The sequence below is a fragment of the Danaus plexippus genome, chromosome 8 (assembly GCF_018135715.1).
Source record: "Danaus plexippus chromosome 8, MEX_DaPlex, whole genome shotgun sequence".
Lineage (NCBI taxonomy): Eukaryota > Metazoa > Arthropoda > Insecta > Lepidoptera > Nymphalidae > Danaus > Danaus plexippus.
Genome location: NC_083542.1, coordinates 8852396 through 8867554, shown reverse-complemented (window position 1 = coordinate 8867554; position 15159 = coordinate 8852396). Strand labels below are relative to the sequence as shown.

At 29.1% G+C, this 15159-nt stretch overlaps 1 protein-coding gene across 1 annotated transcript in view; it reads left to right on the top strand.

Annotated features, from left to right (window-relative positions):
* Positions 1–533: 533 nt before the first annotated feature.
* Positions 534–15159, top strand: part of LOC116776297 (uncharacterized) — a 67968-nt gene continuing 53342 nt past the window's right edge. Inside the window, exon 1 of the mRNA XM_032669460.2 lies at positions 534–688. Within this exon, the coding sequence (XP_032525351.2) occupies positions 619–688 (70 nt within the window). The 5' untranslated portion in view covers positions 534–618. The remainder of the gene's footprint in view (positions 689–15159) is intronic.

Below are 15159 nucleotides of genomic sequence, written 5' to 3'. Positions count from 1 at the left end.
TAAATCAAAATTATGTTCAGTGTTATTTGAAATTTAACATCTAAAACGGCTATTTCATGATATTTTTCATTTTGAAATCAGGTGTGATATATGTAATAAAGAAATGAAGGCAGGTTCATAAAACTTTTTCATAGTCACCGCACTACACACGAACGAACTATAAACAATATTGTTTTCGCTTTCATAAAACCCCACCTGTTTAATGGCCATGCAATATTAGGTTTTATTTCTCTGAGATTTAATTTGAATCTGGTAATCTGATTTCTCTAGATATTTTTTCAATCTTAAATTTTAATTAAATGTAATTACATCGCCGGTTAAGCGTAAGGTATATTTTTATTTTTTCAATCATGAAAATACCGATATCTATAAAAAACCGTTAGAATATTTCGAACATGAAACGTTAATTACATCAAATATTTACTATCAATCATCTATTACATGTTAAATCATCAAAAATAACATTTAAAAGAATCAATAACAACTGTAGCTGTAGCGTAGCTCAGTTGTCTGGACGCCGTCGCGTCGTGCGGTCGTCTACGCCGTAGATAGCTACGAGAATTTCGTAGAATGTTATACGCGTGTCTTTATTTTTTCAAGTGACTTTAAAGTGTCGCCATGGATTGGAAAGGATATGTAGTAATATTAACGCTGTTTACTGCGGTTTTGGGAAATCCAGCTAAAATTGGTTAGTATATTATATATTATTGGTTTATCGGTTTTATTTGAAACAAAGGGCAGAGAATTTCGACGGTATCAATACCGTTTGATACATTAATTTGTACCAAACTAATTTAGTCCGGTAGAATTCAGATTCTGCCTTGTTACTATAATTCATTTTCATTCGTATTCTACTAATTATTTATTTTAAAATAGGATTTTAAGGTGTGAATATTGTTTAAATTTTAAATATTAAATTTATTATATAATTTTAATATATAGTAATCACAACTATTTTATAACACTAACAAAAATTGTATTTTATATACGAATAAATTATTATAATTCGAAATCTTAAATTAATCGCGGCAGACAACATTAATAAGAGTATCTAAATATTGTCAAAAGGAGTTGAATAATTCCTTCAAAAGGTATGCTAGACGTACGTTAAAACGACATTTTAGTTTCAGCACTTTTATGGAAGCCTACTGGCCCGTGCCGACGTCGCTTCACAATACTAATGTAAAAAGGTTTTCTATTTCGTGTCATTTCTATTTCTCGGACATGATGAAAAGTGGAAACGTAAATCCATAGGGCTTCGCATACATAAATATATATGTATATGAAAAATATACCTCCAAGCGATTCATTCATGCAAATATGTACATTGAATGATAGTTTTGTTGGTGAAAGGATTATTATGGCTCATGTATCACAAGAAATAACATAAAAACTAGTGCAGTTGATACAGCATGAACATTTCTATACATGCATATGCACATAATTATGATGCATCCTTTGACGTCTTAAATACTAATACTATTCACATATTATTCAGCTCCTTCCCTGGCAGTCTAAATTGCTGTTTCGGGTTTTAAGGCATCTTGTGAAATTACTGGTACGTGAGACTTAACTATTGTCTCCTACAGTGAGATGTACAAAGCATCATAGTATGTAAGCTGGAAGTCATATAGTATACAATGTATGCATATGATAGTATGACTGCATAAATGGCACATTTGTTGTACGAATTCCTTCGAAACATTTGTGAGGCATCTTCTTTGACAATTGTCAATAATATATGGAAGCTTAATATAGTTCGAATTTTTATCAAAAATTCTTCCTAAATCTGATTTAAGATTTTAAATAATTCATTATTTAATACTAAGTATGACAGTTCTGAGATAATTTCAAAAGTTTTTGCCAATAAATTGTTATCATTAAAAATTTTATTCGGTTATAAATTGAACACACATTTTGAAACGCTTTGTCCTGAAATTAATGAAGGTTAAAATTCATTAAACCATTTTATTTTTATTGTATTTTCTTTGTAATCTGATGTGTACAAACCAGCGTTAATACTGTAATACTAATGTTCTAACGCGTCTGTATGTATTACACAGCGGTTAACATGGGAAGTTCGAGCTCTAAGCGTTCCCAATGACTATTATCCACACCCCCTCCGTTAAATGACCAATTACGCTATTTCTCTTTAACACCTAAATATCCTGTAAACATTAAAAGTATACATAAATGAATGAAGTCGCATAATATATCTCAATGCAATTTCGTTACTATTATAATTATATTTACTAATTGTAAAAAGCTAATCGGTATTAAGACGAAGTTTGAAGCGTTTTTTAAATGACTTTATCGCGCATAATAAATCCTTCTTAATTTTTGTGTCCCTTACATTTCTTCCTTTAGATAAGCGTTTCTTTATAAAGCGGAATTTTTTGTCTTATCATTTGTTTCATGAAAATTCAAATGTAATTGATAATATATTATATATATGGACTCAGTACTGTCTGGATTTCTGGAAAAGTGAGAGTTTATATACATTTCTTTATGTCGAAAGTAAAATTTGAAATAACAAAAGGTTAATTCGTTACTAAAAGTGACGTCATACTTTTAAATTTAAAGAGACGTTTGAGAATCACAAAAAATGCGAATTATAAATGTAGCGTAAAATTTTTATTACTCTTCAATATCTTTGACTTAAATACTCTTAAATTAAGACTTTAATGTAAATTCGTTTTTAGTCCATATTACTTGGATAACTAAAATGTTTGTGAACTCGCTTGTATTTTAATTTTACGTCAGTATGTCCTTATTTATCGGGGTCTGTATCGGGTCCACTTTGTTCCAGTAATTGCAAAGTGGTGATTAACAGCACTGTGTAATTACCGAATACTTCATTCCATTTTAATGATTTTCCTGTTATGGTCGTTTATACATTACAGCGTGGAATATTGTGTGTACATAAATTTGTTGAATATTAGTTTTACGATAAAAATATATTTAATAAAATGTAGTATTAATTTCCCTGTTTTCATTCTGAAATTTTTGTTTTATTAATAGGTATAAACTATTTAAATTATGGTATCGACAATGTTAGAACATAGTGTAACTTTGTCAAAGGGCCGTTTCAGCCTTGGCATTCCAATAACGGCAGGTCGTCGTACATTGATAGTACATCATAGCGGCGAATGAAATTCAATATTACTAGCTACATTTCATAGAATTTGTATAGCAAGGTTGAAATATAGCTCCTAAGGAAATACTTGAATAAGTATTTATTACAGGGTCAAGACCACTTAGTATTTGCTAAAATATTTGCTTTAAATATAGTGCAATGATTAATATTATAAGCAGATTCTTATTTAATATCGATATGGAACTTTGATTAAAAACGGAAATATCTGTATTTGATGTTTATTATATACTAGTTTTAATTTTAATATTTATTATATTCCAGTTGTAAATTATAGAATAAGCAATATATGGATAACCGGGCAAACTCTATTCCGCCCTGGAGGCCATAAAAAACCAGATATTGGAATTTATTAAATTTTATTTCTTTTTCAATCGAACAGAATTAAATGTCCTATGTCCGTCTCCTGGTTCTAAGCTATATCCCCACCAATTCTCAACCATATCCCGACAGTTGTTCTTGAGTTATAAAAAGTGTAACTAACACAAACTTCTTTTATATATAAAGATAATGTGTTAAGATGTAATAAAGGAATCCCAGAGGTTATATTCATCATCGTACTTCCACATCACATTGAAATCTCTACGGGTTTGACTATACTTTTTATAGTTTATAAAGGTAACACAAAAAAAAATGTACAAGATCTTTATTTTATAAAATATTATTTGTTTAATTTTGACGATTATTTGGCTTATATGTAAACTTAAATGAGTTTGACAATGCAAAAAAATTATTACGTTATATATTATTTTCATTGGAAGAAGTGATCAGTTTTTGTTGTTAGAGTTTAAGACTTGTAAAGAATGTTGCAACAGGACCGGAATCGGCAGAGAAAAAAAATGTCGATGGGAATAAATTTCTCCAAAGATATAAACTAAGAACGTTTTTATAATGATATCTAATAGTTTCTCGAGTATTAATTTAAGTAAAACTAATGTTTTCGGATGTACTATACGTTTTTTATTATTTCAAACTACGTACTCCCGACGTTTCGGTTACTTTCCAGCAACCATGATCACGGACAGACAAGACGAGAATTTTATAAAAATGTTTTCATTTAAAAATTCAGTTTTTATTCAAAACAGAGAAAAATCCCCTCTATGCTAATAACTTGTATTTTAAATTCTATATTTAGATATCACCTTGATGTACATATTAAAAATCACGTCTACATATTAAAATAAATTAATAATTAAACTTGCATTAATCATCAACTGGTTATGTAAGTATATACATCTAGTTCGGATAACAGGAAATTGCTTATGCAAACTCCTTGTTATACTAATTATATTAAGACTGATGAAGTCTTAATGGTCTTAATATCACGGGAATACGGTTTAAAATAGCATGCAATCGAAATATAAAAAGCTTTGCTTTAACTTGAATAATACAAAACAACTTAATATAAAAATATTTCTTAAAAACTAAGATCGCAATAAAACAATAACACAATTTTCAATAAGTCTTATTTCAAAATGTATTTAAGATCGTTTTCAAGCTACTACGAGTAGTTATCAAATATAAGGCAATTAAATAATCCTGATCAGTGATCTTGATGTACGAGTGAGGATTTATAAATTGAGTAGTCATTGTATAAATAAACACAAAACTGATCAATCAATCGTATTCGTAATACGCGCCACGTATCCTTGCAAATGGCGCAAACAATTTATCACTGAACAATGCTGCAAATGTGCCCCGAGACAATTTAAGCGCACACTTGACGTACATTTAGCACTTTGATGCGATACATCGGATTGTTTTCAGTATCATTTTATTCTAAATTGTATATTTTGATAAAATTATAATAATAGGATCAAAATAACTTTTGATTTCATTTATAATATCACTACAATATTTAAGGCTGGGTATCCAGAATCACTATATGAAAATGTATGATCTATCAAATATTTCTTGTTTAAGCCTTCGTTTAACATTCATGACATTGGCATCATGCTATACCTGTGGCGGCTTAGACGAGTGCTTGTTTGCTTCTTTTATGTTATTGAAAAAATATCAACTATAATTTTATGATTCTCATAATTTTATATTTCAGTACATACCAATATTCCCGTCCAATTTTTTTTATTTTAATATAAAAGTGTGATTATTTGTTTGTAATTTTTCGTATTATTCTCTGTTACCAACATATTTGTACTGTGACAGCTGACGACAGATTGAGACAGGTTGGTTAAATCGGGTGATAAGTAAGACGTAAGAGGTGTTACGTACCAATGAAATTTTATTTATATTCTGGAGATAATTTACAGAAAAATAGAGAGAGAGAGAGAGAGATATAGATGAAAAGAGAAAAAAACACGACTCTAACGTACATAATATGTGAAGTCTAAGCGAATTTATTAGTAATTAATTTATTTTCACAATATAACTGCAACATAAGGATAAGTTTTCGTAATAATTTGTTAGTATAAATAGCACGCCTGAAGCTGTTTTTAATAAAATCCATCTTCTTAATGTGAACTAACAATGCAAAAGACTGAAAGCCATTTTATTTGAAATGATAAACCATCCTTGTCTTGCAATATAAAGAGACGGAATACAAAAGTCTAAAATTTAAAATTCTACCCAAATATTCAAGTGGAACATCACAGGTAAAAACACCAAGAGCCTGTCACCAAAAACAATGGCAAATTAAAATATATGCTTACATTGTGGCACGTGAGAGAAATGGATAAGCTTAGCATACGTCACGTTCAGCCACACAGGCTTACATAGATTAATATAATTAATGTAGAGGTGACAAAGATAATATTTTGTTAAACAATACCTTGACGTCTGACGTATAATTTAAACATGATATAATTAAAAAAATATTTGTATAATATTTATATTGGAACATGTTCATAAATGGTTTGCTTTATAAAATAAGTCTGGGTATTTTGTATTTAATGTATTAATACATAAAAAAATATTACACTTATCAAACAAATACGATTTCGTTGTAGAGTTTCAATCATAGTAACTTTAAAGAGACGACACCTTCTGACACGGAATTTGATACAATATTTCAATTACAAGCCATATTTTTAATCTTACACTTTGTGCGAAGAAAAAATCTATTTTACTATTAATATATTTTCATAATGTTTCGATATTGTTATCTTAAATTATAATATAATCCGATTAATTTAACGTAAATAACTAAATCTTTATATTAGTTACGATTGAAACAGAAATAATTCTTTGAATAAAAATTGAAATTAGAAAATGTTGAATGAAAAAATAATTAACACGGTCAGGATTGAACCCGCAATCTATGGTATGTCACGCGCCAGTTGATTTATCAATTAAATTGTTTAACGTTAAAATATAATAACAATAAAATATATATAAATCTATTTATTTATCCAGTGTACTAAGACAGATATATATCTGATATCAGTATTATCATATATTTCTTTCGTTATAATGAAAAACAGATAATATACGCTCACTCCTCATTATTATTTAAAGCGAATGAGCTGAAGTGTTATAGTATTTTAAACATTGCTTACACATGTAGGTACACAACGTTTACATAAACCTTTTCAAGAAAATTTTGAATATATAAGCTAAAGTATTTTGTTTTACTAAAATATAAAATAAATTAAGAACAATTAAAGCAAGCAAAGGGACACAAATACTTTTCGAGGCAATTTATTTGTTAAATTATAAAGTTAAATCAACTCGTCTGCTTTCCATTTTTAATCTATGCTTGAATTCCGGTCACGCAGTCGCGGCAAGGGAAGCGTTAAAAATACAACGGAACCAGATAAAATTCACCCTAGATTTGTTTGTAGTGATCGTGACGAATAATTCTTTTGCACATGGAATGAATACAACAAATTAAAATAAAAAAAAAGGTTTAAATATTTATAATATTATAATATAACTTGAATTCGAGACTTTGTTTTGGTTTGTATAGCAAAATCTTTTTTCTATTTTAGCTATTTATTTTTTATTCTTATTCATGTTATCACAAAGTATGGTTAATTTGGACCAGAGCCAATATCTTGAAGCTGGATGTTAAAACCAAGCCGTTGTCTAACCATGTTAAATGTCACCCCTTAAATTGTTTCCAAATGTTGTACCAACTGCACAGGTTGCATGGTTGCATGGGAATGACGTCCTTCACTATGGTATATTTGTTCTGACCAGAAACATTTCCGAATAGAAGGGCAAAAGAAAGTTTTGATAGCTGACTGCTTGTTATTTGTTAAAACATTAAAAAAATCTCTGTCAACTCTGTTTATTTCCAAAATTCTCCAGTACAGAAATTACCTAAACACAAAAATATTACATGATAACTAATAGGCGTTGTAAAATTGTTGTTGGTGCTATGTGAATATTTAAAATTGTTGTTACACTGACTTTAATATTATATAAATATTGAAAACGAAATTTAAACATATACAAAGGTATTTTGTCTTCCTCAAGCCAAAATGTCTACATGTTAAATACTTATAATTTAAACATTGAGTAAGATCGCATTTATTCCATTGAGTTTAAAAATCCTGATTGTTTATGATACTCACACTTGAGTAAAATTTAGATAAGCCATTTCCTTTTGGTCGGTTTGCCTTCATATAATGGGTATCGATCGGGATCTGATTCAATGGATTTTAGGCCTTTGTCAGAAATATGGTTTTCATTTCGCAGTCTCTATTACGTCTATTATAGTACACATCTCATCAATGTTTTCTCAATTTTTTTGATTTCCACGATGACGACAAATGATCATACTATTTATTTTGCGCAGTTCTATACGAATAAATAAATTTATCGACTTACAAATTTTTAAGTCCAAGCTATTCTTATATATTTGTAGTAAATTTTAATAATATGCATTCTATTATCACTCAATTGAATTTCCATATTTACGTATTGATCAACTGTTGCTTTTATTTATTATATTAGACAGTTTCGACAAATATTTAAAAAAATCATATATTACTTGGTTTTTATTATAACCAATGCTATGTTTTAATGAAAATCTAAGATAATGTTATGAGAATGTAAGCATACACAACGCAGTGAAAATCAGAAGTATCACCTTATAAATTTATTTAAGTGTTCTAATTGAGACAACTTTGGCACATCGCCACTCGTGCCTGTATCTTAGTACTATATAATGACCCATATTACTTCGACAGTTTCTGATATCAATTTAGTGACAATATTGTGGTTTACAGGTGACATTTGTGTCAATGACTCTGGTTTAGTGAATGTAAATGTCATCCCACCATACAAAAACAAATTAGTATTTGTTCGAAACTTCTAACATGAATTTGTTATATATAATATTAATTTCAATTTTTCTGTTATAAAAATCTTACAGCTATTAAAAGGTAACTTACTCTGTAAGAAGTAATAAATAATAGCATAGCTTTATAAATTATTATTTAATTAAACACAGATTCTAAGATAAGAAAAAATACTGATTTATTAAAAAAAAAAATAAAGAAAAGGTCATGTACGTATTAAATCAAATACATTGTATATACATAAAGAGAGAAATAGCACCCTTTGACTGCGCAGTTTAGAAAAAAGTAGGGCGCTTGGCATCCTTCCAAGTAACGGACCAAAGAAAATGAGTAGTTTGAACGTTTACCTTATACTATTATTTGTTTTGATATATGGAGATACATGGAAGTTATTACAATCGTAACTATTGATATTGAAGCATACGCTCGTAGAACTGGAATAACTTTTTGATTATGTTTGCGTAATTTTCTTACAACAGTTTTGAGTTTTGCCTCAAATGATATGAAATATTTTAGCTCGACCTAAGACTACGATTGTGCCACTCAAACGATGTACGAGGAAGCACAAACATTAAATAAACAAAGACCTCTATGTGAAGATGATAACAAATATTCCATTGTCAAATAGACCCTTGGAACCTTACGAAATAGGAAAAAAATATTTTGATCCAAATATTAAAAAGGGAGCAATCTGTACGCAGATTACATCCACTCACAATGTCTTAAGCTTCAATAGAAAAGACACAATCTGGTGTACAATATATTACATCGCAATAAAGACCTTTATATATAGAGCAATAAGGCGATGAGGTCAATTGAACTCTCAATTCTTTTCATGATATCGGAGATATATTTCAGAACTAAAAATATATCTTACATCAAGCGCTTCATTCATACATGTAATTGAGTTATTGAAAAAGGCTTTTAGTCGTTGCATACAGATAGAGATATAGGTAATTACGAATAGGCGAGCAACCAAAAAAACCCAGCATTTGCACATTTAAAATCAGAATCTATAATGTAACTATTTATATAATTTATTTTTCACTGTAAAATAATATTTGCCTTTGGTGTGCTCTTCAAATGTTTGAAGTTTTATACCATTTAAAAGATTTATGGGACAAACAGTAGAGTATGACTTATTCCAGCACTCTAGATTTTAGCTGACTACAAAAATTCAACCAATTCGTTTTGATGTTTTCCTGTAAGTATCTTACATATCCATGTAGATTGTAAGTACGTAGTTTTTAATATAAGTAAAATTAGCAAACAATTTTTTTTCATCAAAGTAAAGAAATTAAATTGAGCTCTTAATTGAAATCTCGATTGAACTAATAAATTTAGAATAAATTTATTGTGTAATGTTAACAAAGTAGTTTTGCAGTATTGACGTAAGCGTGCAAAAACGTTTGGCCTTGAATCACGAAACCTTTCAAGTTTTTACTCTTTCTCTTCGTTGAAAGGCTTTTAAGTAGGAAGTTGAAAATGACAAACAGAAACGAATGTATACTTAACCTTTTTTAAATATTTTTGACTTCATACTTAAATCAAGTGTCTGGTATCGCTATAATTTATTCTACAATTTTCTTTTACAAGTAAAATCATTAAAATATATTGCAAAAAGTGTATTTTTAACTCCTTTATTAAAGCCGCAGCAACAAACTTAGGAATTTGAGATTCATACCTACTTATAAAATAAGAAGAAGTGTGTGCTAGATAACAAACAAAAATATCGTGAGTGCAGAGTGTTGTTTGATGCTTTCATTAATAAGGGTCGCCCCGAGGGGTCACTTGGTCCGGCCCTGACCCTCGGCCCTTAAAGATTTAGAAAATTTAAAGTGATTTAGGAGATTTCAGCTAATTTATTCACATAAATCCTAAGTAATTTGCGAGACATTTTTTTAGATATCAATTGAATTAAGGTATAAAGTAATATAAAATATTAGGAACAAAAAAATACATGCTCTTAAAAAACATCAACTGCCAAAGTGCAATTAAACTATAAAATTAAACAAATGAATTTAACAATTAATAACCGTCCTATTAAGTGTGAAAAATAAACTTCTTCTCAGGAATTTATAACCGAAATCGCTATATCACATAACATATTAAATTATTGATCTTTATTATATAACTATGAGGTTATAATTTATTTTACGTTTATAAACACGATGAAAACATTAATATAACATTAAAATCACATCAAAGTAATTTGAAATGATTTACTGACAAATTATGTTTCTATAGGCAGGGTTTTACGAAATTTTGGAGATATAATTATGTAAAGGGATCTTATAGAAATAATTTATACGGTACAGGTAACCACTGCCTAAATGGCTCAAGGTCATCCACTAAACCTTTGCCCTCGGTCAAAGTCAAGAAACTGGGCTGGTCATGCAACAATTTTAACACATTGCCGCTTAGCACATTAATTATACATGCATAAATAACTTAAAACATTCACTCCATTTAATAAAATTCACAAAGTAAATTTTGAAACAAGATAAAAGTAGTAGCAGTTATGATGAATTTCAAACTTTTAACATTAATAACTAAAAATTCTAAAAAACCTCATAAAAATCTAATATTTTCGGAGCATTTTTGGACGAACCATCTTTTCTCAGTTTTTAGATAATAAATTTTGCGTTAAATTCAAGATAAATTTCGATTTCAACTTTAATTACTCCGCGTCTCCAGTATGAATTTGAACGACTAATTAAACGAAAACCGTTTTAAAGTTTTCTTTTGGAAGGATTTGATGATATCTATAATTATATAAAAGGATTTAAAAAACATAGAACTGATAGTATTTAGTCTGACAACGCAAACTCATCTCAATTGTACAGTAGACAAAACATAAAACTTATTTAATATAACGTTAGTTTGAGAATACAGGGTATTATAAATTGTAGAGCAATTGTAACAAACTCCTCTTGTCCACCTTGTCCACCTGATTTAAATCCGGACACTGTTATCTGTTTAGCTTATGAATATATTACAGAGAGCCCCACCATCCCAAAACATGGGGATATTATTAATCGTATTATACACGAGACAATAGACATTTGGTATGAATGAATTTGAAGTTTCAATCCTATTTAGTTTATCGATCTAAGCAAAACAATGATCAGAATAAAAATTATACGATTTAATGTTTTTTTTTTTCAATATTAATAATATGATTGAAAGAAACATTTTTTTAAATGTAATATAACCTCATATAAATTTAAAACTACATTTATTGCAATGTTTTAAGTTCACATTAGAAATTATCTTTATTATTATTTAATTTCGACTGGATAGTGCTGACTGTCATTTCAGCCGTGGGAAGACGGAAATAAAATAATAGGTGGTGAACACACTATGCCAGTATCAACCTATAAATTTGAATCAATAAGGGCCATAGGAGCTAAAATTATTTTAATCTCTTCTTTCTTAGCGTTCACAAATGTGTAAAAAAAAATAGAAAAAAGGAGAAAGAAACATAAAAATAGATATGTATACTCATAAGACTGTCGTCCGTTTTAGTAAATAAATGAATGTACATATTATGCTGTAATACATTCAAATAAAATAAAAAAGTTTAGCGCTAGCAAATATAAGTAAAGTTATTTTTTCTTCTATATTTTTTCTATACCGTACTTTTGCTCTTTTTGCATTTTTTTTTTTAAATTTTATTCAGCACAAAATTATCTGTTTATATTTCGTACCATTAATTTGCGGGAAGTGACTGACTCGAACTCGGCTAATGCTAATTCGGGTTTCATAGAAACGAACTTTTTTCACGTGATGATTCTTAATTGAAACATTTTTTATCGTAATTATTTTTTTCTTCTATAAATGCCAATTATAAAACCAAAGCTGTTACCAAACCGATGTTGTCACGAAGTAATAAAATGTCACTTACATTACATACACCGATGACTTTATAAATTTTAGTTAAGCTAGTAATTTCTCTGTATATACATTTATATACAGAGAAATTACTAGCTAAATTATAACAAAGCAAATACAACTTCAACGTCATTAAAAAATTAACAGTTGCAGCATCCTTAAAAGGGTATATTAGAAATGATAGTTTGACTTCATTTTTTTTATAAAATTATTAGCGTGAAAAATATGCGACATACTTTTTGAATAACTGAATACTTTTATGGAGACCGTTAGATATTACATTAATTTTCTTCAATACAAAATACTCATAATTTATTTTACAATCTAGCTTTTGGACTAATAAGTAAATAAATTTGACCCAAATTACTACATAAAATTTATTCTAAGTATGTGTCTAGTAACACGTACTTAGTCTTTGTTAAGGCGAAGAGACTTTATTCATGTGTGCGCGGCACTTATCACTGTATTTATTTAACAATAAAAACACTACACTAACTGAAAAGGCTTTGTTGGTGTCAGTCTTTTCACTATATTTGTGATATCAAGGAGTTGGGTTATCTCGACATTCTTGTCATGGGTTTCGGCATATTTTTGTATGACTTGATCTATGACGTCACAGTTATTTTAATTTTTTATGTGATTTATTGCTAATGGATTGCTTGACTATAATTTACAAGTTTTGTAGCCTGCTGAGAGATGACATTAATTTCATTATATCATCCAACTATACAGCCAGGTTACTTTGCAGTTGGTTTATAATATTATCAATTATTGGCCGGTATGTTTTAGCTACGACTTGTGCATAGGTTTTCTCTCTCATATTATAGGTTGATGGTCGTTTCGGAGTCATTTATTCCAGATTATTCGCTAATGGTTTTTTAATGCTTATATTTTTATGTATTGCATTTCTTTAGCTACTATACATCGTCCGTAATTAGTTAGATGTGCTTCACCACAATGTATACACTTTGGTTTTTCTTTTGCTGGTTTTTTGAAGTCTCGAGTTAGGTGTTTTACTATACACTTAATGCATCGCGGTTCCTTGGAACAATACTTGTGAGTGTTATCATATACTGACAACTTTTGCACTGTGGTACTAGTTTCGATGGTTTAATTGAGTGCACTTCGACTTTATATCCTAAGATAGCCTTTATGCTAGACATTTTGCTAATGTCCTCATCGTTCGAATAGGTTAACATGAACATATTTAGAGGCTCTTTGTTCTTCCAGCTTTCTTGCTGCGTCTATTATTTTTGGGATTTGTTTTGTAGATGTTCGACAGTTCTCTCGGTTTTCCTATATCTCGGTTAGGGTTATTCTAGGTTTTCATATGTAGTTCAGATTTTTGACCACGACTCTAATAGGTATTCTTTGTTTTAAAATGAGGGCCCTAGATGGCACATCGTGGATAATATGTTTCTGAGAGCCTATAAGAGATTTGTTATTGGCCTTAATTGTGACAAACATACCATTCAAGATTTTGCATCTTATAGAAAAAATCTTAACAGTCCACTATACTATGTACGATTATAGGTGGAAGGGGCGGCACTTTCTTTATTTTGGAGTTTTTGGTAATTAAGTCTACCTTTTGAGGTTCTTCCGTTTGTGCAGGCGACGAGCTCAGTTTCCTTTTCTTTTTGGATTTAAACTGCATCCAGTCGGTTTCCCTTGCCACATCTTCTTCATCTTCCTATAAATATGGGTGTTTGGTAAAGATATAACTATATTAAAAACAACATGGGATCAATCAATGAGATCAATCTCGGAGATGATATTAACTTATTGGGTCTTGGACTCCCGGAGCTCAATAGTTTCTCACTAATTTTCGTCACGATTACAATTGTATAGTATATAGAATTGTATATTATATACAAATTGTATTTTGTACAGTGTACACAATTCATGTAAAGTATGTACATCTTATATACTTCTAAATATAATGCCTAACAGTCCCTACCGAAGTTGGATAAAAAATAAGAGGACCGTTTTCAATATCATATGATGTATAATTTTTGGGTCCCAATTGTTTTTTTTTTTATTAAACCGTTGGGATAAAATTTTGCAAATCTGCATATTTTGCCATGAATTCTCTTTAACGAGACTGGTGTGATATCAAATTCATCTTTAAAATATTGCCAATATTTTTCTGCCATAATTTTAACAAAATTATAAAAATAATAATAATTATTACATTTACTTTTACATCTTAGGAAAACAATGGTTTTAGTTAAAGTACGAGTAACGAGTAGCTTTTTGTGAAATGAAAGCTTATAGGGACAATTATTTATATTATATTTACAAAACTTGCAAAATGAAAAACACACATTTCTATAGCCTAACTAATAATTAAAGTTTAACACACTTTTAGATCAATAGAATCAATTCAAAGACATAATTTTTTAAGTATTTATCTAAACTTTGTTCTAAAGATTGTTCGTTACTTTTTCTTTTATTACTATATTATTTCTCTTTGTGACGATAAACAGTATATTAACATGTTAGTACAAAACTTAGAGAGATGTTATCAATGTGAAGTAACTTTTTTAAGTAAAAGTCCTGAATTTCTAATAAGACATTCTTAATACCCTTCGCCAACAATATTGAGCAAATTTAATCAATCCAACTTTCCTTTGATCACAACACATATCAAGTCATATTAAGGTCCCCCAGTGTAACAAGGACCCTTCTTTCCTATGTTTAATTAATTACCTAAGCCGTATAAAGTTCGTATTATTCTCTGGTCAATAGGGCGTCTTCACTGTACTTTACAGTGGCTTTTATTTTTCTATTAAGTGTCTATATATCGTTTCTAAGTGATTTAGAGGGACTAGTATTGTAAATAGACAT